This window comes from Dermacentor albipictus, chromosome 1 (assembly GCF_038994185.2).
Source record: "Dermacentor albipictus isolate Rhodes 1998 colony chromosome 1, USDA_Dalb.pri_finalv2, whole genome shotgun sequence".
In the NCBI taxonomy this organism is placed as follows: Eukaryota; Metazoa; Arthropoda; class Arachnida; order Ixodida; family Ixodidae; genus Dermacentor; species Dermacentor albipictus.
In genome coordinates this window covers 412,137,898-412,165,643 of record NC_091821.1, presented here as the reverse complement: position 1 = coordinate 412,165,643, position 27,746 = coordinate 412,137,898, and the positions used below count along the sequence as shown (strand labels likewise).

Here is a 27,746-nt window from a genome sequence, read left to right as displayed (position 1 = left end):
CGTAAGCAAGTGCCCAACTTAGTGTTTGGAATGCTGTTCAGTTTTTACCATGACTTCTGTATTGAACAACATTATGACTACGACAGTGTTTAGCACTCCTGGCTCGCAGCAAAAAAATACGACGTTTCAGAGCGGTGCCTAAGCTATATTCAGTGAGTAGATCCATTACACCAGTTTCAGGTGTAGGTTTAAATGCACACCATTAGCAGTCTGAAGGGTAGAAAAAAAGGGGAGGGGGTGCCTAGCACTAAGATAAGCGGAGGGGGGCAGAAAGACCTTTCCGCGAAACACAGACAGGTCTTTCGGAAGGAAGCGCGTGTATGGCCTGCTTCCCGAAATTGGTATCAATCAGCGACAAATCACAGTGATGCCACGAAGAACCTGTGGAGACTTAACAAGGTGTGGCTTTAACGTTTCCATCGGCTTTAAATGTTTCAATGGCAAAATGTTCACTTCAAAATACATATGCAAGATCACAAAATTTTGGCATCATAAGCTACAGTACTCACGCGCAAAAAGCGCTACGCACTTTTCAGCGAGGAGCGCCTCTTATACGACGAAGTTAAGCTGCACTTCCCCATCAGAAAAAGCGACGAATTCGTCACCGCGAATTGTTCCCAAAGGTGACAAACCACACAGAGTATCGTCGAGCTTGCAGCGAATATGGGGCGAGAAAATTAAAAACCCCGACTGACGTCCATATCAAATCGCTTTAAGTTGCATGTGAGAAAATCGCCTCAGACTCGCAGTTACGGTTTATCTGAACGTGTAAACTTAAACACTACTCTCTAACTTTCACGGTTACGTTCCCTCTCTCTTACCTCTCTCTCGCTTCACCCCTATATCCCCTTCCCTCAGTGGAGGGTCGCAAACCGGACGTCTGTCTGCTTAACCTCCCTGCACTTCCTGTCTTCTCTCTCTCACTCTCTCTCTCTCTCTCTCTCTCGGCTTAATGTCCACATTACGCGCTAAGTGGAAACGGCGCCTCAGATACTTGGAACGCACGCAGACAGTTCTTCCCCATTCAGAACTATACCGGCAACGCATCACAAGGCCCGACTGCTGTCCCACCCCTATGAGCTGCGGGAAGTGCCGAGGCAGTTAGAAAAAGAGAAATAAAAAAAGCTGGCTCGGATGTTAACCAGTCAGAAGTCCGGCTGGCTACCTAAAGCTGGCGGAAGAGACAAGGGGAACGGAAAAAAGGGAGGGACAGAACTAGAGAGAGTAGAGGAGAAAGAGAGGCATGCACGGACAGCGTTACGGAGGCAAGGGCGCTCGCACGAGCCAGAAAGCGCAAAAGTGCCTTCACTGCCTTCTGAGCCGATGATCGGTGGGGACGGTGCCTTAGTATTATCTGTTCACTTAGAGTACGACCATCTAGTTTCGTGAATGCGCTGGCCATCGATCGCCTTTGTGCTTCAAATTGAGAACAGAGCAGACAATGCACGTACGTTGCAGCACACATGCCAAAACTAAAAGAAAGTACCCCAAATACACAAAATACAAAACTTTTGAAGCTAGACTCTAGTGTCACAGACCTAATTTCTACAAACAGCGCCGAGCGCTAGCGGAAAAAAGCCGAGAATGTCATTGTTTCACGGACGCCCGCGCGTAAAACGACAGCAAGCAGAACACGAGTATTGTCGCTTTTTTTTTCTTGTTCCAGCGAAAGCAAGAATGCTCAAAGAAGCTACGCACCCTCCCTGCGCAATCCGGCGCACACCGTCATCGAGAGCGGTTACTACGCTGTAATGAACGCGGTTTAGAAACATGGCAGCGCGAAAGAAAGCCATTTGACGCGTCCAATCCACGGATGACAAGGAGAACGCTCCCTCTCTCGAACGCAGTGGGCGGTGGATCCGCTGGCTGCGTGGTCGCGAACCGGCTGTCGGCGGATCGCAACGTCACGGTGCTGCTCCTGGAAGCCGGAGGACTGGAGACAGCTAGCCGACAGATACCGGCCACCGCATCCTCCAATATCGGAGGGCACGACGACTGGGCCTACTGGACCGTCCCGCAGAAGAACGCAGCGCTCTCTTTCCGGGAACAGGTGAGTGCGACCCGCTCGAGTTTATCACTACATTATTATAGCAGTGTCGATCCAGTGCTGACAGACGTATTTCAGCCATTTCAGGTCGAGGTTTAGGAAGAGGGTCAAGTTAAACTGTGTCTAGGACGACTGTGTGTGTGTGTGTGCGTGTGCGTGTATGCGTGCCTGCAAACATCACAGGCTAACGCAAGAGTCGCGGCAGGGCATAGATGCCTTTACTGGCGACGCAGCACAATATCAGACATGTTTTTTTTTTTTTGCCGCAAGTTAAAGCACACACAAAAGAAAGAAACATAAAGACAACACGGGCGGCTGCCCGTGTTGTCTTTATGTATCCTAGCATCCTTGAATTCTAGATGGCAACCGCAAGCCTACAACTAGCTGCAGTGAGCTGGCAAATGAACTCCGCCAACTGACGAAAGTGACATATGCGACGTGCTCTCTTATATAGCCAATAATTAAAACACAGACATATCTGACCAATGTACACTCGGCCGCATGTCAACTGGATTCTATAAAGCACGCAGCTTACGCATGGCACAAGTTACCTGTGCCTATTTGTGGGCTGTGGTACGGCGTGTACTTGTCTCGTTGCACTAGAAACTCATTAAACCCGCATAAAGCCACTATTAAACTGAAGCCTTTGGCATAAATTAGTTTATGGACAGTACATTCTCAAGGTGGAAAACGCCACGCGAAGAAACGGAAGGCAACGCACTCCAAGGGCGATACAATCGTTCTGCTTTCTTTTTTCTGTAAGGTATTTAAACCAGTTAAGTGTAAATCACGTGACCAAGAACAAACAATGTATAGGCACATATCTCCCAATATACCTCTAAAAGCTCGTGTTTTGGGGACGCTTGTAAGTTTCTATATAGTGTTCAGATTCCGCTTCAACATTAACGAAGCTTTGAGGGGCGTTGAAAACTGCAACTTAGGTTGAACCCGGATCGAACCCACTCCACAATTCGTGCCCTTTTCTTTTCACAAGAACGTCCTGTTCTTTCTTTTATTTTTCTTCTTTCGTGAACAGCGACTCAGCTTGCCCAGCGGCAAAGTACTCGGCGGCACCAGCGTAATAAACTTAATGATGTACGTACGAGGACACCCGTACGATTACGACCGGTGGGCCCGAGAGTACGGAGCCAAGGGGTGGGCGTACGACGACGTGTTGCCCTACTTCAAGGACATCGAGGATTATCGCGCGGGAACGCCGGACGGTGAGTACCTCTGAATGTAGGCACCTTACGACTCCAGAATAGCGATGCTGGAATGACAACTTGTCGTAGTAAATTTTTTTTAACCCAATGCATAGCAACACACTGTCATTGTAACGCAGTGGAAGCCCGCGCAAAGAAGAGAGAGAGATTTTATCGACAGAGATTAGCAAGAAAAGGCTGCATACAGATAACGCCATGGACGAGTTAACGCTATATCGCGTTCTTGTTTGAATTAGTTTCAACTGTGCAATTTTGACAATAACTCAAATGTCCACTTGTTGCTTTTGGTATCACGTAAGCGTAACGGCGCTCCGTACAACTCAGCGGGGATGTCTCCGCGAAGCTCGCGGAAGCGAGGCACATATGCTGTAGGTATTAGGGCCCGGAAAGGTGGCACGCCTTTATCTGCTTACATCTTCACGCTTCCCAATTTGACGAACTGGTTGAGTGAGTAAGCGAGTGAGTCGAGAATTGCTCAAGTACTCATAAAGCGAGCAGCGTACCGTGCAACTTGGGCGCTAGTATTCAACTTCCACTTTATTACTTCTTCTAGTACACACTAGAAACGTCCTCCTGGGCTAAAAGCTGCCATAAGCAGCTTGACTGGACCAAAGAGGCGTTGTACATGGCAGGGCGATAAGAGAGAGCACTTTAAAACATCAAACATATAACATCAAACATCAAACAAAAACAATTGTAACATTTTCAAATATAAGCCTATTGACAGGATATTTATCTTAGGATGCAGAAACAAGATCATTCAAGGATATTTCATAAGATTAAGAAAAAGAATCATCAAAGGGCACCACACAATTAAAATCCTTATACATGAAATATATATGTTTACATGTGAACAAAACACATCTTCGATTCCCTGCGAGAAAAATTAGAAGTGTCAGTTTAATGATTAAGGAATTTTGGTAAATTGTGTTTAATAGATTGTGATTTGTATTCAGTGCGAAAACGTGGTACATACCAAGGATCAGGGTTTCTTAGAGGTACTGGTGTTTTATGGCGCTGCAAGGCCGCTATGGATGTAAGCCAATTCCTCAATTCTTCTTTTGCAAAGTAAAACATACGTAAAACGCGATATTCGTAATAGCGGTCTACCCATATAACTTTGTATTTCTCTGACAAAGTTTTTGTCGTCGACAGGGGATTGGTACTGGACATGTGCCAGAGGAGTGCCTTTTGTTGTGTAACTATTTTATTCATGTTTGTTAGTGTTGTGGTCCCCCATACTAAACCACAATAATCCAGAAGTGAAAGATGCAGAAGTGAAAGTCCACCGATATCCTCAGCAGAGCGACGTACTTCACCGTATGTCTATGACATGCATTCATCACAGTCTGATTTTCTTTTCTTTTATCTCTACGTGCCGACAGGGTACCACGGCACAGGTGGCGAGGTGCCGGTGGACTACGCTAACACCAGCACTCGACTGGGCCAGCTCCTGCTTGAGGCCTGCAATCAGTCGGGTTTTCCCTACGTCGACTACAACGGCCGCACGCAATCAGGTCACTGCTGCGCTGAAATGCTTTCGCTTCCCCATTCCCTTCACCGCGTGAAGTTGAGTGGACGCGGTCTGGTTAGCCCTCCCTGCTTTTCGTTCTCTCTGTTTCTTGTTTGTGCCAACGCACTCGAAATGTGTAGAGCCGGCTTCGCTGCCTGCAGTCATGCGCCAAAAGCACTTCCAAAGTTTCTACTTTCCGCTCTTTGCCGCACAACGAAAACAAAGAAGAAGAAAAAAAGAAAATTCTGCTCAGTCACGAAATTCGCACTTATATGTGATTTCCTCTAAAGCTTCACCCTGGCCGATTTTGTGTGTTCCTGTTAACTGTGTGCTTGTGTGTGCGGGCAGTGGTCTTAATACCCTCTTTTCCACTCGTCTGTTGTGAGCCAAATTCCTGCTATCCCTTGAAATGTCTAGGCTTGCAAGATTGCCGGATAGATCCACGTTAATAAAAACAAACCAAACCAACAACGTCGCGATTCTCCAAGCCCAGGCTGCTCTCGCCTGCAGACCAACGTGGCGGACGGGGAGCGCGTTAGCGCCAGCAAGGCCTTCATCCAGCCCGTCGTCGGAGGGCGGACAAATCTACACGTGGCACCATTCAGCCAGGTAACGAAGGTAGGTGCGAACATCCAAATTCCCAGACCGCCATTTGACGGGATAATAAGAACAACAGTTCATCATCATCGTCAGCCTCGCTACGCCCACTGCAGGGCAAAGGACTCTCCCATACTTCTCCAACTACCTCGAACATGTGCTAATTGGGGCAATGTTGTTCCTGCCAACTTCTTAATTTATTCCGCCCACCTAATTTTCTGCAGTCCCCTGCTACGCTTCCCTTCTCTTGGGAGCCAGTCCGTAACATTTAATGACCACCGGTTATTTTCCCTCCTCATTACATGCTTTGCCCATGCCCATTTCTTTTTCTTGATTTCAACTAAGGTGTCATTAGCTCGCGCTTGTTCCCTCACCCAATGTGCTCTCTTCTTATTCCTTAACGTTACACCCACCATTCTTCTTTCCACAGCTCATTGCGTCGTCCTCAATTTAAGTAGCACCCTTTTCGTAAATTCAGTTATTCGACAACAGTCCTTTGAGCCGTATAAGTAAACTACCATCTACAATACAAGTAAAAGAGAAAGAAAGCCACTCTTTACTTTAACAGGAGGCATGGTATAAGGCATAAGAGACGCCACAACGGCAGGCGGCTGGCGACGGCGCCGTCGATCTTCCGCACCAGTTTGCCATGACGTCATGGATTTTGACGGCGTATGCTCAGGTCTAGTTAACATTTTGTCGGTAAACATGGACTGCATTGCATTCTAAAAAGAGCCAGGCTTTTTTACTGAACCAAGGACGTCTTAAATGCCGGAAGACGCTTTCAAATTTGCGACGTCACACTGACGTTTACCGGCCCTGGGGTTTCGGGGGGAATTTCAAGAAAGCAAACTTTTATGTTCATTTTATTTTTATTTTATTTTTTTGATAACAATCTTATTATCGCGAAATAAACGAAACTAGAGTTTTGAAACAAATAATTCAGCGGTCGAAAAAATTTGTCTTTCTCTTTAGCGTCCGTTTAATGTATCACCGCATTACAAAGTGTACGCTAGGGCGGCCTACTGGGTAACTCGTCAATGTCAACATCTTCACTAAAGCTTCGTCATCGCTGCTTTCTCTTTTTTCTCGCGTGCAGTGTGCCAAATATTCAAGGTGGCACGTGATTAAAAGATTTCCGCACTTACAACGCACGTGACAATGTAATTCAGACAGACACAGTGAGAAGCAATAAGTTTTATTGCACACGGAACAGAGGCAGTATACTCGAACACACGAGGGTAATTAAAAAGTAAAAGCCATCCTGACATAGCGTTTTTATTTCCGAACAGGAAGAAGAATCACAGTAATCTCTTTTCCACATATGCACCCTACATGGCATTGTACTTTTGGTATCGTTCAATCAAGTCAGTAGTTAATTGCACGATAGACGTAGAGATAGAGGACTCTATCTCCCGCTTCCATGTCACTTCAAGTGTACACGTGGTGACGTCAGAAACACCCAGTCTTTGTTTATTCCAGTAAAAAAAACATATAATTGCCCTTTTTTTGCCCACTGAGGTAAAAAGTTTACACGAAACGCGTCCTTCGCATCACTGGCTTTTACGTATGGATAGTTTGAGTTTGCACGTGTACATGAGCCTTTTTTGCCGCCCTTATTCAATGAAACTGCCGAAGTCAGCACTGTGTTTGTGGGCCTTGTGTTAATCTGGTGCCTGTTCGCATATTTAGCACTTTGAGGTCTTGAAGATGGTTGAACCGATAACGCCACCTGACTATACCTTATTAACCATGTGGATTTCAGCGCGAAGATCAGCGTGAACTTAAGGTTGGCATGGGTGCATTACAATTATCGTTATTTCATGAAAACACCTCCCAAAAGTAAGCTAGCAAGCCCCCGTCCCCTACTCGCCTACCCCCCACCGGCCAATGCACTATCTAATCAGTGTGTGCACGCGTAACCGCGCATTCAACCTTATGCAAGATGAAGTATTTCTTAAAAGAATAAAAGAGGAATTAGACGCTGTTCTCCTTGAGGATGCAAAAAATGTTGTAGAAGCTTGGGAGATGTTCAAAACCAAAGCGAAAACAATTGCTTTAGAGAGAGCATGCGTGTTGCGGCAGAAACAAAAGCAAGAAGAAAAGCAACTGCAATGCACGTTGGCATACCTGTTGAACATGGAAAGCGGCGGGGCTGGTATATTTGCACATGATATTAAACAAATTAAAGCGAAACTTGAAGTGATTGATGAAGAGAGATATCGTGGCGCGGTTTTAAGAGCACGCGCTGAACGCGTATGGCTGGGTGAAACGCCCACCAAGCGAGCTTTAAGTGAAGAGAAGAGGTACGCTATGACCAAGGAAGTAAAAGAAATCGTTTTTCAAGGGCAGCTTACAAATGACGGGGAAATGATAGAACGTGCTTTCGTTGACTACTATAGCACGCTGCTAAGCAAGAGGACAAGCGAGATCTCTGCGTTTAAGAGTGAATATTTACCTCTTATGCCGAAAATTGATGGTCAACTCAAGGATGCCCTTGAGAGGCCGATTTCTGTAGCAGAAATTGAAAAGGCTATAGATGACCTTAGTGTAAGGAAATCGCCTGGACCGGATGGACTTGGGGCAGCGATATATAAAATTTTCAAGGTTGAAATGGCTGAGGCTCTGCACCGCGTCATAACCAAGTGTTACGAACAAAAATGGACTCCTCCTTCTTTCCGACAGACACACGTAGTACTGATACCTAAATCAACAGACCCCATTAAACTTCAATCCGTAGAGACCTACCGGCCAATAAGCTTAGCAAATATTGATTATAAAGTATTTATGAAGGTGCTCGCCCATCGCCTTCAAAGTGTAGTCAAATCCCTAGTAGGTACAGTCGACCAAAAAAGTTTACGGACCACGGCATCTCAGAAAATTCAAAATATACGAGCAGCCTTTAAAAGCAGCCAGTAAAATTTGGCGTCAGAATGTTGTTCGCATATGCCACAAAAGGCTGGAAACGGGAATAACAGGCTGTGTTTTGAGACTGAGGATATATTCAGCTTTTTGTCAGATCTCTTGGTCCGTAAACTTTTTTGGTCGACTGTACACATCAGACATGCGGTATAAAAGGCAGGACTATATTCACAAATATACATATAGCGCGAAGCATACTTGAATGTTGCGATACGATGGGAGATCATGTAGCTATGCTACAACTAGATTTGGCCAAAGCTTTCGACAGGGTGTCCCACGAAATCCTGTTTATACTTCTTGATTATGTTAATGTCGGATCAGTCATTTTGGACGGGGTAAAAATGATGTATGATGGTTGTACCACAAACTTAATTATTAACAACAAACTGAGCAGGCGGATTGCAGTAATGTCTAGCATAAAGCAAGGCTGTCCGACCTCGGCCTTGCTCTTTGCACTTTATTTAGAACCTTTCTGTTTAAAGTTACTACATAACCATAATATTCGCGGGTACACATTCCTTGGTAGAGAAATAAAAGTTTTAGCTTATGCCGACGACATAGCAGTGTTCTGTCGCGATAAACAGAGCATTGCAGAAGCTGTGAGGGAAGCCCAAGCTTTTTGCAAGGCTTCCGGTAGTGCCATAAGTTGGTCAAAATGTTTATGGCTTTGGCACGAGAATTGGCCAGATGCACCAGAGGTCTTTTGCAAAATGCAATGGAGTGTATTACCCGGTACTTATCTTGGGGTTCCACTCAGTGCCTACCGTGAGCCAATCGAATACTGGACGAGCGAGAGAGATGGAATGAAAGAGCAAACTAACAAATGGGGAGGCCACAACTTTTCGATGTTTGCCAGGGCCAAAGTATGTAATATCTTTTTAGTAGCTAAGGTGTTCTACGTCCTGCAGGTGCTATGCATGAGCCGATCTTCAATTCAAAAAATACACAGAGTGTTTGCAGAGTTTATTTGGGGTTTGGTGTGGGAACGCACGAGCAGAAGTAATTTGTTTCACACATTGCGCAATGGGGGACTTGGTTTAACGCATTTGTTTTTCAAGCAACTTGTATCGAGATTTGTTTTCTTCCGCGACCAAAGCGATGGGTTTCTGCGGACGGTAATCCAAGTGAGATTGCGCGACGCTTTGCCCGATTTTGTTGTATCGTCGCACGCAATCAAACCGATGGCACTAAAGGGCTATCTGCGTGAAGTTTCCATGGCGATACGTCTTCTAAACGCTCGTTTTTCGAAAGACTACTTGTTTGCAGTGTCACGAAAACAATTGTATAAGGATCTTGTTGAAGTATTTATACCTACACCAGTGTATCGTTCTATGTATTACTTAGGGCCTGAACGAGATGTTTTCAAGCGAGTCAATAATATGCCTGTACGAGCTAACACAAAATCATTCTTTTTCAAACTGCATACCGGCACACTGCCTGTTAAGCCATGGCTAAGAAGCAAGGGCTTGTTTGTCCCATGGTCAGACAACTGTCTTATATGTAACAAGGAAGAAACTGTCGAACATATTTTTCTTGACTGCCACGATGCCCGCTTTCTTTGGGACATCCTGCAAAGAACATTAAAAAAGGAGCTTCCTATCACTGCGTTCGGAATAAGGTTTTTGCCATGTGCTGAACCTGACGGTGTGCCGGTGGACATGTTGATGCTATTGTGTATGCAAAGTGTGTGGCGAACTCGTATGGCTGTACGCAATGCTGATGTTGATGCAAGGCCAGCAATGTATTATTTTACCGAGAATGTTAATTATACAAGCGAAGTGTTGAAACTGCTAAGTGATCCGCCAAATTGGCTTTCAGTGTTGGACAGTTTGGCTTCGATGAAGCCATTTTAACATGACACGTCAGTCTTAGTAACGACTAGACGTTTTAACATTCGGTTTTATTTGACAATATTTGTATGTACTTGCCAAGCCGGTAATAAAGAAAAAAAATAGGAGGCGCAAGACGCCGCATTTGACCAGAGAATGCTGTAAATACACACGCCTGCTCAACGCCTGAGCGTATGTGCATATAAAGTTTCCCTAGACTCGGCTACCCGGTCTGCGAAATATTCTGTGGAAATGTTGAGGGTCATCTCTCATTTGCACTTCCAATTTACGCTCCCTTGCTTGTACCCTTCTTTCCATTCCTCTTCATAAAGTATTTTACCCTTCCTTGAGTGCAAAGTACCAGACCGGACTCTTTGATTGTAAACACTTATCCCCGGCATCTCGCTTTCTTTCTCAATCAACAGGTGATAATCGAAGACAGGCGTGCTGTGGGCGTGGCATTCACCAGGTACGGCCAGCCGCAGAAGGTGTCGGCGGCGCGGGAAGTGATCCTTTCGGCGGGAACGATAGGATCAGCTCAACTCTTGATTCTATCCGGAATAGGGCCCAGCGAGGACCTCGAGCGTCTACAGGTAGTAACAGTACACCGCTATTTTTGTGCGGTACGTCTGCGCGAAATGGCGCGCAGATATATCTTCGAAACGTGCACCTAATCGTTCCCTTGTTCATGCCAAGGTAGAACATAGGGCATCGGACGCATTCTTCATCGAGTTAACATTTTAGATCTACGTTCACAGCGTTGAAGATTGGACCAGATATCAGTGACAGAAAAGACAAAGCTGTGATTATCAAATGCGATTTCTTGCTTTATTGTGCGGTATATAAGTACAAGAAAAACGATATCATCAAAGTGAAAATCGCCGAACAAAAAGAAATAATACATATTGGACGCACAGTTTTCTTGTATTCTATATTTAGCGTTTCATAAAGCGCATGTACGAGCTTGTTACGACCGAGTTGTGTGAATAAGACGTTAAGCTCTGTTTTTTTTTTTTTTAACACCAACCTCTATAACGCGTTCGCGAAAGCCCCAAGTCAAAGTAAGCTTAGTTTTTACAGCACAAGAAATTCCGGAAGAAGTCACCTCACGATCACTGTCGGCACTAATGCGATTAGCATACAAGCAATGTAGCTACCCAGCGTATTAATAAAGGCACGTTTCTTTCGAATCTGCAGTGGTCATTCCGGGACTTCCATTGCTTCGGCTATACGCGGCATACTTTCTTTCCGGTACCGGTCCACTTTCCTAATGCACTCGCGTGCCAAGGTCTGTCACGAGCATGATGACATGACAACGACTGCTTGACGGCGGCGCATTGCCGAAGAAGAAATTACATCCATGGACCGAAGACGACAGTGTGATGAAGACGATGGTACGGCGACATTGCGATGACGATTCCAAAATATTGGTGGCGTTATCACGACGACAGTCACAGGGACGGCCTGGGGACAGTGGAATGACGACAACGCTATGACAACAACGGCGTGACCGCAACTGCATCACAATAACGAATGTTTGACACGAGCATGACGGCACGACGATGACTGTATGACGATGACGCAATGATGATGCTAAAATGATGAAGGAATCACATCTATGGAACGACGAACGCGGTATGACGACCACGGCCTGATTTCTATGAGATTATTCTCAAATGATATGGGCCGACAACGAGTGCATGGCAACGACGGCGCGACGATCACTGTATCATGAATACCGTATGACAGCGATGGCGCGATGACGCGATGACGACAGCTGACGACAACCGGATGACGAAGCTGGAACGACGACGATGGAATAACAGCGATGGCATGACGATGACAGTATGACAACGAAAGCAGAGTGACAACTGCCAACGATGACGCAATGACGACCATGGCATAACAACTGCAGCCCAGTCCCGACTGAAGGACCTCAGCTTCATTAACGTAGAATAGCAAAAAAGAAATTACAACAAAACGTTGACGGCGGTATGACTACGACGCCTTGGCCATAATGGGATGCTGTTACTGAAGTGACGACGATGGCATGACGAAAGTGGTAAAACGACCTCTGTGTGATGAGGATTGCGATGCAACGACGACATGGAGATAGCCTGATGACGAAGTTAGAATGACGACTACGGGACGACCACGACGACATGATAACGACGCAAGACAGCGAATGCATAACGACTGCACGAGGGTGACGCAGAAAGGAGTGTGGCATTACGTCGGTATGAGGACAATGAGATAACTACGAGAGTATGATGACGACTGTGTTACGATTATTGTATGGCGAGGATGCGGTGACAACGACGACATGACGAGAACCGTATGACGAAGCAGGAGATGCGACGTATGGCCTGACGACTACGACATCACGAAATTCGGTATAGACGAAGCTGTAATAACGAAGATGCAATGACTACGGCGGCATCATGATCATTAGCAGATATCTAGTGGCCCAAACTACCAGACAACTGGGTCGTTGGGTCAGCGTTAGAGGCGTGGCGACGACGGAAGGATGAGTCAGATGACGAAGCTGAAATGAAGGCGATGGAAGGACTTTGACGGCAGCACGACCGCAAGCATATACCTAGTGGCCCAAGCTGGTAGACAACTTCGGCCAGTGGGCACGCGTAAGAGGACGGACGGACGGAAGGACGGACAGAGGGACGTGTGTTCTCGTTCATGGCAAATCCTCCACAGTGGGTATGTCCCACTATGATTAATACATAACAGCTGAGATGTAATGTCTGCTCACAGATATCTCTTAAGCAAGCCAATCTGTTAATAAAATGGTCGCTTCTATTCGACGTATTTCTTGGTTTACTTTACAACCATATTATCGCATATAAGTCGGGGAAACCTCACGCAGACGCCGACTGACTTTCTCGGTCTCCTGTTGAGCTGGCAGCACAAGACGATGAGGACACGGTCTTTCTGGTACTCGTGGACACTGCCGATCTTTCACGCCAGCAACGGGATGACATTGAATGCCTGCCGCTTATTGATTACCTCGAAGGAGGAACCAACAGCGTGCCGAGGCTATTTGCAAGAGGGCTGGCGTCCTACTGCTTGCGCCGCAACGTCCTCTACAAGAACTTCTCACTCACTCGTTGTACCCCCATGTCTTCGACGTGAAATCTGCGCAGTTTCTTATCGCTGTTTTCCAAGCCTCTATCATCGGGACAATTATTTTTTTAAAGGGGCAGCAAATGGCACAACTATATTGCCGCGGGTATGTACCAGTGGGGACGAGGTTGAAGTTGCGGGGGTATTTAGGTTAAGCGCGGAGACCAAGAAGGCGTTGTTGGTTTTCTTTGATGACAGGTAAGGCGTACGTGTTGGTACTGCTCCGCGTCCTCTTTAATGTCACGTCGTTACACTATAAAGCCAGCATACAATGAAGGCAAGGAAAGCACCGGAGAAATTAGCTGTAGTCGAAATTGAAATGTAGAAAATAATAAAATTCGCAGTTTCGCCTGGAAGGCGAAGCACCACTTGTGTTAGTAAATTAGTGGATAGCTGTACGAAGCAAGAATAGTAGCTTTAGTGGTCGTATAAACTCGTAAAAGGTCGCTTACTATCTAAATTAACAATGATAGAATATGCTAAGCATGACTGAACGAGGACGAAGGAAAAAACAGACACACTGAGACAGCGCTGTCTTCGTGTGTCTGTTTCTTTCTACGTCTTTGTTCAGTCGCGCTTACACATTCTATCGTTGATTCAGACCAACTATAGTCCGCCAACGTGTTCTAAATTAACTAGCACGGTGTCACGCACGCACAGGTAAACATGAACACATCTCGCTCGATCAGCGCGGAAACTCGCTGTCAAAGTTCGGGAGCTAGAAATCGCGGAAGCACCCGGCGAATTGACCTTGATGCATCTCTCACTTCAACACGAACGAAACGTCTAAAGGATAGCGCATACAAAGCTACCGGCACTACGCACACTCTGCAAACATCGCAGATCGCTTTGAAGATGAGGCCCTTTGGCCACGTCGCAGATCGCTTTCACGACCCACGAGCGCCGGCAACGCGTCCCTACGGCATCCGTCAAATGCGGATAGCTACGGCGTCCGTGATTCGTGTGGCCAGTACCCTGGTAGACGCCGCGGTTGTCTCCGCTCTGTACGGAGCGGCGGGCGAGGAGGACATCGAGGCACCTTAGCTGCCGCTGCCGCCGGAACGCCGGAACGCTGCCGCCGGAACGCCGAAGCTGCCGCCGGAACGCCCCTCCTCCATCGCCTGACCCCCCCTGTTACGTGCGCGACAGGAGAGGGCACGCATCCGGGCCCCGTTTCTCTGTCGCGGTCGCGAGATTGAACTGCGTTCCCGGGCTCTAATCGCCCTTGGACTTTATACGGAACGTCACGGCGACGTCGACGGCAGAAATGCGCCTGGAGTTTCAATATAGTTGCTTTCGCAATAAAAGAAAGGGAAATGTCAGTGCACGAAAAGGTAACATGTCGCCGGTTGGAGCCGAACCCACAACCACCACATTTCGCTTGTGTTGCACTACCAGTTGTGCTACGGCGATGGCTATCAAGCCGTTCACTAACTTGGGTATTTTTGTTTGCTAGATCCAGCCCCGGGAGTCTTAGCCAGCCCCACTCAGAACCAAGGTGGGCGCATGTGGAATATCCTTTTTCGCCCAATGGCGTCACATACCACGTGAACTTAGGTGCGCGGGCATGTGACTATTAAACCCTCGCATTTAAATTTCACCTACAGCTAGTTTCCACAAAGTTTTCCTTGGCTTCACTGTCTGTTGGCTTTACACGGTCACGATTAACAAAATTGAGCCCCTCGGTTCCTCTTCCCTAGTCTATTCATTGCGAGGGTCTCGAATCTGGCAGCCTTGATGCCATTAAGTAGCATGCGAGGGTTTATTAGTTACGTGCCCACTTTCCTAAGATCACGTGTTACGTGATGCCATTGGGCAATAAAGGATATTCCCCATCCACTCACTTTGGCTCTTTGTGGCACTGGCTAACATTCCTAGGCCAAGATCTACTAAACACAAATACCCAAGACAGTGGACGGTTTGATAGCAGTCGCCGTAGCACAATTGGTAGTGCGACGCACGTATAATGCGGAGTTTGTGGATTTGGCTCCCATCGGCGATACGTTCTCTTTTCGTGCACTTACACTTCCCTTTCCTTATTATTCTCTACATTTCAATTGCAACTACAGCTAATTTCCCCGATTATTTCCTTCTCTTCATTGTCTGCTGGCTTGATATGGTCATGATTAACAAAGTCAATCCCCTCAGTTCCCCTTTTTCTTTGATTTACTTTAGGTTGTTTGATCTAGCCATTGCGTATGTGCCACTAGGGGTATGCCTGATCTTGGCAAATCTTCCAGAAAGGGTATGTCCCACTATGACACAAGAGGTACAGAATCCCTAAAGGTTCGCACAATGCTGGGTACCCATTTATGTCTCTGGTAGAGAACCGCCCGGGTGCACAGATACATGCCATGTTTCAGGAACCCAAATCACGACTTCCACGACCAGTTTTTTCGGCACTCAGACCTCTGCTGCCCACCATGGCTTCTGCAAAGCTCCGAAAATAGAAACGTCAATCGAAGGGCTTAAAAATAAAAGCGACGTTTCCACATTAGCGGCGAAACAATTAGCGTTACATCATACCTTTGACAAGTACCAGGAATCAATTCACCTCTAAACGCACGATTCTGTAATCAAATAAACTGCGACTGCAGCTTATGTTATACCATCCTTACAGGTAGAGTACGCCTGTCGACTAGGACGCACGTCGCCACCAACAATAGCGGAATTAATGGCAATTCTTCAAGCCACTTTTTTATCAAAACATATAAGGCACCAACAAAAGGGTAATTTGCACGGACTCCTTATTGGCATTAGCATGTCTTGAAAATATTGATGACAGCTAACCACACGCACGAATAACATGGGCAGTACTGAACAGTTTAACTCAGGGTAATGAAGGAAACATGAAGTGATGTTACAGTAGGTCCTGGGACATGCTGGTGTAGCAGGCTACGAATCAGCGGACTCGTTGGCAAAATAGGCCCATAAACATGCAGAAATTCAACTCATCCCTTCATTACCAATGGACACGAAATGCATAGTGAGAGGACTAAAGAAGGACTTCTGTATGTCCACCTCGTTTAATAAACATACTAAGGAAACATTTCTTTACGAAGTGGGCCCAGAACTCAAATACCAGCTGGATGTAGAACTTTCGAAAAGTACCGAGACACTAATTCATCGACTGCGCCTTGGAACAGCATACGCCAAACATTTCCTATATCGCATAAAACGGGCTCCTTCCCCGGCTTGCTCCTGTGTCCAGGACGATGAGGATGTTTGCCATCTACTCCTCGAATGCCCCATATACACTATGCAAAGACGGCAGCTAGAACAAGAGCTACACTCCATCGATCCTCACCGGCCTTTCTTACTCGCAAACTTGCTGGGCCCATGGCTGTCGAAAATAGCACAGGGGAAAGCATTAAACGCACTTTAACATTTTTATGAAGTAACAGGCATCCTTAACAAGCACTAAATATTGTACTGAATAATCACGCGATGTTACTATAACTTGCTTCTAATATTTGTACTTATTAGTGCTTTTATATTACGTGTTATACTTTTTTTTATTCTGCGCGTGCATTATCTTAACTCTGTGTAATTCCTCATCTGCTTATGTGTTCATCGCAGTCTATTGCACCACAAACTCATTCTGGTGCAACTTGCATTTGGCTTTTATATTGACAAGTTCATGGCTGTATAGGACTGTGCTGTGGATTTCTGACCATATGAAGTTACTTCTTTTCATTTTCTTACTTCTATTTTATAATGTCGTTTCCGCTGTGAGAAAAGGAGTAGCCATCACCATGATAACGTGACTACGTCTCTTTCTTTTATTGTAATTTCAATGAAAAAGAATCCCTAAAGGTTGTTAGATATATGCCGTACTTTTCTGCGCATACGCCTGCTATCCAAACTCTTCCCTCGGCAACCAACGTACATTGCATTCGTCCTCGTGACACCGCTGCGCATAAGTATCCCGATGTGCATCCACCTGGCTTGGAGTTTGTCTTTTCGCATAGCTTGTAAGCGATGTAGAGCATAAAATTAAAGATGTATGACAATAGAGTTGCGACCTTTGGTGTGATTAAACATTACCATTTCACGTGATTACACGTTAAATAGCACGAAGGTAAATAAAATCGTACGCATCGCAGTGAGTTGTAAAGCATTTAAATAACCGCTTCCCTAAACCTTCGCGTCACAGAGACTCCAGCATGTGCGTTGGTTCAGCATTTTTTTTTTCTATGCGGTAGAGCCATATCCTCGATACTGGTTTGAATCAAAAGCAAACATATGAAATACATCAACAGTACAATACATCATGATCGTCGCAACTAATGCTCCATACATTTCTCACAGATTCCTCTGGTAGCCGACCTTCCTGTAGGACACACTCTGCAGGACCACGTGACTATGGACCTAGCCGTGCCTGTAAGCACCGACGTGGCCGCCGGCATCCAGACTTCTACCCTAGATGACATTAGGCAATATGCCACCAACAGATCCGGTGAGGATTTGTCGTCCGTTGCCTTAACAGTGTGAGAGATCGATAAAGTAGTTTAGTTCTCTGTGGCATGCGTTATTGTGTTCAGAGAGAAACCACACAATGCGAACATTTTTATACGTTCGTGGCAGGGCCGATATCCATGCTACCAGCCGAGGTTCTACAGTTTCTCAAGACAGATTATGCGGCTGATACCGGCATTCCCGACATCGAGATAGCTCCCAATTCGAACCCACCGGCCACAGAGCTACTCCGGACGTCGCTTCTGGGCCTAGGCTTACTGCCAGAGGTGAGAACAGCTTGAGTGCTATAAACATTCACCTAGCGGCGTTAGGGCTCTCTCAGCGGCGCAACAAAAGCTGCACCTTACGAGGAATCTGTGCTTTCCAGGAGAGCCCTGTTATGGCGGCTTCCACAATACAAGTCACAAATTTGTTGCGTGATTGGCGTCCATCGTTACCACTGTTATACAGCTACAAGATGTGATTTTATTTGTTGCTCGGATAGTTGATTCATAATTTTAGCGGTGGAAAAGACGCGAAAACATGTATTCAAAAGACCGGACAGGTCGTCTTCGTACTTCTTTTGATATCCTCTCCACAGGAAAATGTATTTCTCTCTGGCATGCCTTTTCAGACGAATACGTCTGATTGACGTTGCTCGGTGCCAAAAGTATAGTAAAAAGTAAAGTTGCTTATAGAATGCCTCCAAGTGGCCGTTTCAATGCCGTTATATTAAAAAGTCATGATCCGCATTTGACGCAGGTTCTCTCGTGCAGGCGCAGCCATAGGCTTTGCGCAACAAGACGCTCCACACCTTGCAGGATATTAGATCATGGTTCGACCAAACTGAGAGATTGGTGGTGCACGTGTGCATGACAGTGCCTTAGTCAAACTATTTGTGTACGCATAGGGCCGCTAGACGTTTCTCTAAGGCAATTGGGCAACTCGATCATCCATGATTATGACAGTAAATCTTCCTCCGTGGGGCTCTGCGCACGGACACTCTCTTCTTTTTTTTTTACGATCCTCCTTTCCACTCCACCACGTGGAACAACACCACTTCGCACACTTCGCAAAGTGTAGGCAACTGTGAAAAGAAAACCTTGCTTAATCTTTTGCCTTTTCTTTTCCCCTCTCATTCTGATGAGTGAAAAAGACTGCGTGATAAACCTGCTTTTAAGCCAAAGGCGCAACTTTGATGATAAGGTCTGAAAGTTTCCTCAATCGCAGGCTTACGACGGCTTTCTCGGGCCCGCGAACGGTGAGCCTGGCTTCCTCGGTGTAGTGCTTCTCAACAGGCCAAAGTCCAGGGGTTCACTTAAACTGCGCTCCACGGATCCAAACGACCACCCAGACATCGACCCAAACATCCTCGAACACCCCGATGACGTTGGGGCGCTTGTTCAAGGCATGTATTTGTCGTTAGCACTTGAAGGCAAGCCGGCACATACTAAACAAAACCGTTGGTCGGATGATTTTCAGAGCCAGTCACGGATGTACCAGCGCCATCAGCCTATTTATGTACACTGTAGGATGAAGGTATCTCGCAGTTATCGTGTACCACTCTGTAGTGGACATCAGATATGATACACGTCCCTCCGTGTTCTTCTGCAGATGTCATATGCCAATGCCAGAGAACGCAGTCACTATGGGCTGTCCCAGCATGTTGAAGTTGCTCGTCCTCGACAGGTCTGTTCGGCCAAGTGTTTACGAGACGATCATACCAGTTAAAGTGGAAACGTGTTCGATCAAACCCCAACTTGTCTTCTCCTGGCATCGAATGCATGTCCTTCATTTTCAGCACTTAGAAGACCACTTGCTTTTGTCCTACATTTCTGAGGACATTGTTTTCCCCTCCTTGTGCCGCAGAGTAAAAAGTAAAAACATGCGAGACTGACGTTGAACAAACATGCCGGTGCCCCTGCGAAACTTTTCTACTTCGCCAACAGCAAGGCACAGCTGATGGCCGTGTGACGGCGCTACTATCACTTGCTAGGTTTCTTTCTATAGAAATTATTTAAAAAGTAAACACGCAAGTGGGCGCGCGGCGCACAAGCCTTCGGCATGCAAATGTTCCCACTCGGCGTGCAGTTTGCTAAACGTTGCTGAAACGTAGATATTGGGCCAGAAGGAAAGTATACTTAGGATCACGACGTTTCCGTTAACAGTGGAGTAGGTCGGACACAGCTCCAAGGCACACAATCGCGCAAGCGGTGCCGATGGCAGCCTTACTACAAAGTAAATGGCGTGTGCGTTTGCAGGAACGAAGATCTTTGTCGACAGGATGTTGAGCACGGACGCCATGAAGAGCATTGGCGCCAAGCCCTGGAACGTGACCTTTCCCCCGTGCGCTGAGGTGGGTCAGCGGTGGAGCCCCGAATACATCGAGTGCATGATCCGGCACCTTGCGCACGCGGGCTGGCACATCTGCTGCACGGTGCCCATGGGCTCGCATCCTGAAGCAGTCCTGGACGAACGCCTCAGGTAAGCGTAAAGGGAGGATACTGCCAGCCACAACGACGCCCTTTGGGTCTTCAGTGGTGATAACAGTACTACTTTGTCCTTGATGTGACATGCATGAAACAACGGCGAAAACATCACAAATTGACACATAGTCACACTAACTGGCATCGCTAATTGACAGGTAGAGCCGCCTGGCAAAGGACGCGAAGACTCGTCACTCGTTCGCTGTTTGTGTACCCTTCGCTATGCATGCCCAGCTTATTTCAGTTGGTCCTTCCCGTTTAGCGACCATGTAGCAAATAGCGATACATAGCACTGTATACCTCACAGGTTCCATCGGCGATCGCATCCCGTTGACACAGTTTGTTAGTTTAGACAGCAACATAGAGGGCGTACATTTAACCACTGTAGTTATGACTGCTCCAACTCTATGCGCGGCACCGACTTTTTGACGCATCAGGTCCGCACTGGTTCATTAATCGAGATCGAGAATCCCTACCGGCATCATACGCTTTGTTATGGCCCCACTAAACGTACACATACTTTAACTGACGTCTCGTGAGGACTCAAGTCCAAATTAATCAAGAACCGTCTAGCGACGTGTCTATGTCCAATCTCTTGTCCTTTCTGCTTTAAATAAAACACATCACCACCAACACGCGTGCCAGATTTCAGCTACTCATGTTCCAGAAGCGAGATATTGCGGATTGATCTGAGCGCGTTCATTCCCTCAGAATTTCTCAGAAGTTGGCACGTGCAAAAGTATTGACATGAATAGCCAGCACTCACCGGTAAGTTGCAATAACAGGCGCGTCACTGAGAACATAGCATGTAAAAGTAAGACAGCTGTAGTTGCTGAAGTGAATTTAAGCTATAGACATGTCATACAAGAGTGTATGTGAGTGAACAAAAAGCAATTTGTTTAGAACTTCGAATGACCACGCCTGCCATTTGTACGCAGGGTCCGAGGGAACGTGAAAGGCCTCAGGGTTGCCGACGCCTCCGCGATGCCCGATATCATAAGCGGCCACACACATGCACCAAGCATGATGATTGGCAACAGGGCGGCGGCTATGATCGTTGAAGACTATGGCACATTTCATTTGTAATATGACCTTCACGCTTGAAGACCGGTGGTGCATTACACCGTTGCACCTTCGTGGTTGGTGTGCCTGATGATTTTTTGCGGCGGTGAATAAAATGGAAACGAAAGTAAAAGAATTGAGAAGGAAGTGGAGTTCCAGAATCCGCGAGCTATTTCAGAGGTCGCCCTACAACTCTTCCACTTTTTCAAGGCCCATCATTTAGGATGGGTTTGCTAAAAGGTGCATTGTCGTACATGAACATTTTGTGTCACATTTTCTTTAAAACTGGTCTTTTTTTCTGTCACGTGACACTGAATATTCGTGAACACCACTTTAAAGGTATTCACGAACCACGTATAATTAACATTTGACGTAAAACAAAAAGAAAAAAGAACACAGCATTTTGAGCACAACCGCTTCAATCTTTGCAGTTCATTCTTGGTTTACTATTTCACGAGTGAGCTTCAAAAGTATGTGCTCCGGTAAGAATTTTGCATGCGCTATTTAAGGCGAATTCTCTGAAATCCTGGGAGAATGTTACTCAGAACTTTAGGGTTTGAGGTACCTGACATTTCCGGGTATCAAAGAGAACAATATGTTCCCTCAGCGGATTACTTCTCGAAGTAGTAACAAAACGTTTATCTGTAACTCGAGATACAAGTTCTTTTGTCGACATTTACGATTCAGTAAGCCACGTCACCGTATCAGTTCTAGCTGACACCATTCATTTTCTTCCTTTTCCTATACATATATTATTTAATAAATTGATAATTATGTAGTCTTTATTCGATCTTCTCTGTATTCCTCTTTAACACTTCCATATTCCTATGAGAACACTTGGTAATATCCTGAATTTACTTATGGAATTGGACACCTTGATTACGTTCACCTGAGTCAGCGTAGTGAATTCCACTAGCGCAGTAAAAAATGCAGTAACTCTACTATATTGTAGTAAAATTCTCTTCTTAAACATCATGTTCGCTTCTTGTCCGCTCGACCTCTGGTATTGAGTTCATGCGATTTCAGATGACAACGTCGAAGAACGACTAGATTCGCATAAAAATATCCTACTGCTGCAACCTCACTGTTACCTTGCTCAATACAATTTTTCTTTCTAGTAGCACAAAACAGAACAACATAAGTATATACCGCATGTCGCACGCTCGTACTTGAGCAAGAAGCCGGGGCTGGGAATGTTCGATACCCGTGGCCCTGGAGACCTTTACTGCAAATACTGCGCTTTGTTCGCCAGGGTCAACGTAAAACGTCGGTTCTAAAACGTCGCCTTGACTCTTCTAGCTGTTTCTTTCTAACTTTTTGCAAGAAACTTTGAATAATTTTGTCTGTTCACGAGACCGGCGAACACGAGAAAAAGGTCATACAGACTGGTATCAGCTACGGGACATGTCTTTAAATGCTAGGTGAGGCCAGGTATTGTACAACGATGGGACTCTGCTCACAATTTGGCCTCTTCGCGCATCATGCAGAACGGCCTGTTTGAAAACCGCCGAACCAATAAGATTTTCACACCTTTGTAAACCAGCATTATTGAGTCAACTTTCTTTCACAGAGTAATTGAGTTCTTTCACAGAGAAGTGCTGAGGTACTCATCCTGCAATGCGATGTCCTCTAAAGCGAGTAATGTACCACACACCTCATAGCTAAGGCTCCTTCACGAGGACGAGGTCGGTGAATGTGGGCCAATGATCTGTTCTCAACAATGACTACTCTCCTGGAATAAATAAGATGATCCCTTCTAGTAATTCCAGGTTAGCCTTTGTTATGACAACACTTTAGTGTTCAGACTTGATATATACAAAAGCGGATTACATATTTAACAACTTCCGCAGTGTGACCGTATGGGAGCTGCGCAGAGGTGTTTCGGAAATGAACAGGTAACAAGTTCAGACAACTTCCCGCTTTAAACCACGCACTGACTTAGCCATCAGAGCTGGCTTCTCCGCAGTACAGGAAGCCATGGGGAACAAGCCCGATTCACTGATTCGTTTCGATTTCGATGTCACAGCCTGCGTATCAGAAGTATATACCCGTATTTATAAATAAAGGAGACTACCATACCAACGCAGACGTCGTTATATGTAAGTAAACATAATGAGCTAGCAAAGCAGCGCCAGCCGCAGTTGAACCACGGCCGTCTACGACTCTGGGAGTAGCGCTGAACCGATTGCAAAATTCGGACATAACGTCTCTGCAACGTCTTAAGCAGATCGAATGCCCCACTACGCAGCGCGCCATGCATGCGCCGTGTATCCAACTTTGGCGAGTATTGCAGTATCCTCTAGTGGAAACGTCATCTGACATACGGCGTGTCGAGACACGGTGAAAGAGAGAAAACGCACCATCTCGCCCGGACACTGCTTGCGAGCGCTAAAGTTGGAGGCTATGCCAATCGATTGGTACGTCGCCGGCATCCAATACATTCATGACGCCGCCTGACTATACGTTTTGCCTCTTGCGTTACAACGTGTCATTAGCCGCGATCCCGCCTACCAGCACGCAGAGCGCTCGCAACACGGTTATTGTGGTTCGCAAGAAACAAATAACGTTTGCGGCCTCCTTTGCCGTGCATGCAATTCAAACGCAAGCACTGCTTTCTGCTGCTCACCATCACTGTGTCCCAGCTGTGCACCGGCTTGCGCCTCACTCGATGACCGGCCTGAGACGCACCGCTACAGCAGCGCTTTACACGAGTGTTGCGGCTGCAAGCATATCATATGCAGTGTCGCCGCCAGTGGGCGCGACTGCAGGCACGGCCGGCAGCCGGGTTGGCCGGATTCATAAATGTTTTCACACAATAAAACATAAATGCCGTTCTTGGAGAATCGAGAGACAGGGCAGACGGGTTGGGAGTGGCTGCTTCACAAAAGCTCATCACTCTCGAGGTTGGAATAAAAAATGCAGATCGTAGCTGCACGTACCTAGCGCTAGAACTTGAACATGTTGAAACTGGGACGCAAATGGTTATTATCTATATAAAAGGGTAGTAATAAAAGAAACAAAGAGAGACTTTATAAGTCACAAAGCAACATTAGACAAAAAAATAAAGATTTTATGCAGAAGCCTTACGCCCAAACATACAAAAGCTATGCCCAAATCAACACATTTTACACATATAAGGCATCGTCGGTGATCATTTCTAAGTTTACCGGAATTTTTTTTTAAATAGTTTGTGTCAGATAGAATAATTTTTGTCCGTGAGCAGGATTATTCGAAAAAGTGCAACAATAGTGAAACGACGTGAAATATGCAGGCACATTTCACGTCGTGGTTGAAGAACGTACTGCAACGCTATGAAGGTAAAATTAAATTGCGATTTTTTAATGACTCGAAACTGCACAGTAAGTTACTTATAATTGATTCTTCGGGTTAAACATCCCTATGCAACCGTGAGGCTATGGGAGACGCCATAGTTGAAGCCCCCGGATTAAATTTTACCACTTGGGGTTCGTTAACGTGCACCTAAGTCTAAGTACACAAGCGTTTTTGCAGGTATACGGGTTTCCTTCGCTAGAGAAAGTGCTCATTCTTGAATACGCAACGCAAACTTGTCTACTATCCCAGTTTATCTTCGCCACGTATATCCTCCACCACGGTGGTGGCAGCTAGCTGAAACGTACCGGCAGTGTATGCTTTCGACACGAACAGATCGACACGAACAGATCCAACGAGTTGGAATCTATACACAGCGAAGCTTAATGTGAGTAGATAAAGAGTCGAAACATGCACGCACCCACGCACGCATGCACACGCAAACACACACACGCACGCACACACACAAGCGCGGGCGCACCAAAATTGTACCAAGCCTTTAGTTGCTGAGTACTAGTGACAACGACGGACGCCTCGAACGCACCATGGTTTCAAAGGCAGCACGCACATACGTAGGTAGCGCAATTGGAATCCATTCTATCCGCAATAAGCGTTTACTTCCTCGCTACCGTGCAGCCGCCTATGCGCGAAGGCGAGCTTTCTGGTTCTTTTTCGTCCATTCCTCCGCACGGCCGGCGCCGCCGCTGCCACGTTGATGATGATGATGATGATGATGATGATAATAATTTAGTGGCATCCCCTGTGAAGCGGGGAGGTGACAAATAGTCACTTAGCCTGCTTGATTTACATAGGCATGCTGTACATTTGTTTTCTGTTCTAGCATTTTTGTATACTTCTCCTAAATATTTGTTTTATTTCTTCCTCAAAACTTCTATCGGCCTTGTGCCGCTACATATACCTGTGAAGGATCCGGTCGTATCAATCTCTTGCGTGCTTTTTTTTTCACCGATACCCTAAACGTCTTTTGCCTACCTCGACTGCTGACGGGTTGATGCTTCTGTCCACTTTAAAGCCAAGCGCTTCTGGAAGGTGTACGTCACCTACGGATCTCACGGGTCGTGTACAGTGTAGAGGCGAGCGCCATCTGGGGATGGTGAAAGGAACCCAGCGGCGCGCACAGCCTGTGCGGTTGGTCTATTCGGCAAGAGAACAGCCCGGCCGCAACCACAGTCACGAAACCCGGCGATGTTTCCAACTAGGAGCTTCGCCTTTAAAGCAGACCACCACAAGATCGAAACGAAGCTAAGGCACCAACATGTACTCAGCAGAGTCAACGACGTAAGGTTTCTGAAGCTCATATCCGTTTGCCAAACATATACCCCTTTTCTGGCTACCACATATCGCTCGCGCATGCCACATCTTATTACGGCCATCATCAAGAAGAGACCGCAGGAGCGTTCGATCATGATTAGAGGAGATGACTGCTAGACCAATTTCAATTCTGCAGGAAGCTTGAGGAAATAAAAAAAAATAAAAACGAAATACCGGTATAAGTACGTACGTGTATACACCGGCAAAAGCACACAAAGCTGACAGCGCAGCATATCTCAGTAGCTGCAGCGCATTTTTCTTCTCTTTGTTTCCTTCTTTTTGTATCGTGTTGCTCCGTGTATTGGCTAAAGTCTTGGATATCTTTCCGCTAGGCGACCACACTCCCTTTAGTACTTCTTCACTCGCCTCGACGTTGAAAAATGGGACAAGTCGAGCGCGAAAGGAAATGCGCATAAAATGAACAAGCGCGCTGACAGCGCCAGTAAAAGTAATGCGAAAAAAAAAGCTGTGCCCGACGGTTATCGCTGGATAGGTCGAAACGTGAACATCGCTCACGGCAGCTCTATGCCTTTGTGGCAGTGGCACATTCATTTCGCTCGGCTCTCGAGAGCGCACAACTGTGAGGTCTTGCCCTCGTCGTGTCTGTCAAGTCTTATCTCTCGTTTGTCACAGTTTCTTCTATTATTTCTGAAATAACGAACAATGCTGGCACATTCTTCTTCACCAGGAAGCTAAACAAATTGAAGCACCGGACTCATCCCTCAGGACCTAAATAAAGTTCTTCATACCATACCATACCATACCATACCAAACACTCTGTGGACTCGAACGATGCTAAAACAGCGCGCCTACAAAATGTTCCTGCGCATTCGTAGAAGGCTTTCACTGCGCATGCGCAATAGCCATTTGCCCTAAGAACGATATACGCAAGGCGCCGCAGTCCCACCTCCAGCCTTGCAGAGAGCGGTGCAGCTCTGCAGCCTTAAATCGCAGAACCAGAACAAAAAGATGTCGTTTCCAACGCGAAGCAACAAGTTTTTTTTGGGTAGCGTAACCGAAATTCGCGCTCGATAATTACGTTCCCGGCATTCTTTTACGGATGATCACATGACATCCTAAATCGGTAGAAAAAGCCTCTTAACTTCTGACTTCCCGTACATGCTACATGCATGTGTGGGTACATGCTAAATAAAGGTTCTACCGCCTCCTCCACCTATCTTCCGCATATCTGCAAAAATAGAAAAATTCTGCGGCAGTTTATCGGTAAATGGACAGTAATGCGTTAGCATTATGTGGTACCTTTCGAAGTCCCGGATCCATGATTTAAACCGCGTTTACCACATTACAAAGTGTTGTTCAGAAGCTCATTCGATACACCTTGTCCGGCCTCTTCAAAAAGCGAAGAGCAACCGACGGTAGTCTGGAACAAACCACCGTCAGTTCACATATACATATATATATATATATATATATATATATATATATATATATATATATATATATATATAACAATACGTACGCTTTCACCATTTCCCCTTCCTGCTCAGCCTGTAATTGTCAAAGCTGTGCTTTCTTGTTATTGCATTCAGCCTAATAACTAAAGCATTCCTCCCTACTGCTGAATTGAGCACTTCTTACCCTCTCCAAATGAGAATCATGATTACAAAGACGGCGCCGAATAAAACAACACACGATGAGGATGATGAAGAAAACGTTTATTTGCTCTATTTTGTAGTGATTTTGTAGTGAAGGTCCTATTGCCTACTCGAAAAGCGCTCCGTGTAGAACTTACCTTGTTTTGTTACCTGATGACCGCTGGAGAGCGGCTCTTGACGCACATAGGCATCT

General features: G+C 46.1%; 2 protein-coding genes across 2 annotated transcripts in view; one reads left to right on the top strand and one right to left on the bottom strand.

The window, feature by feature from the left end:
• LOC135913045 (uncharacterized) overlaps positions 1–27,746 on the bottom strand; it is a 273,676-nt gene that overhangs the window by 195,630 nt on the left and 50,300 nt on the right. The window lies entirely within an intron of this gene.
• On the top strand, positions 1,814–21,384 carry LOC135913031 (glucose dehydrogenase [FAD, quinone]-like). Its single transcript, XM_065445671.2, has 10 exons — positions 1,814–2,050; positions 3,084–3,270; positions 4,656–4,787; positions 5,277–5,401; positions 10,557–10,724; positions 17,581–17,728; positions 17,857–18,014; positions 18,958–19,135; positions 19,989–20,211; positions 21,152–21,384. The coding sequence occupies exons 1-10, from the start codon at positions 1,814–1,816 to the stop codon at positions 21,297–21,299; spliced, it is 1,704 nt and encodes a 567-aa protein (XP_065301743.2). The 3' UTR covers positions 21,300–21,384.

Coding starts and splice junctions, on each gene's coding strand:
- LOC135913031 (XM_065445671.2), top strand. CDS start 1,814: ATGACAAGGAGAACGCTCCCTCTCTCGAACGCAGTGGGCGGTGGATCC. Junction 3,271..4,655: donor TCGCGCGGGAACGCCGGACG/GTGAGTACCTCT, acceptor ACGTGCCGACAG/GGTACCACGGCACAGGTGGC. Junction 17,729..17,856: donor ATATGCCACCAACAGATCCG/GTGAGGATTTGT, acceptor CGTTCGTGGCAG/GGCCGATATCCATGCTACCA.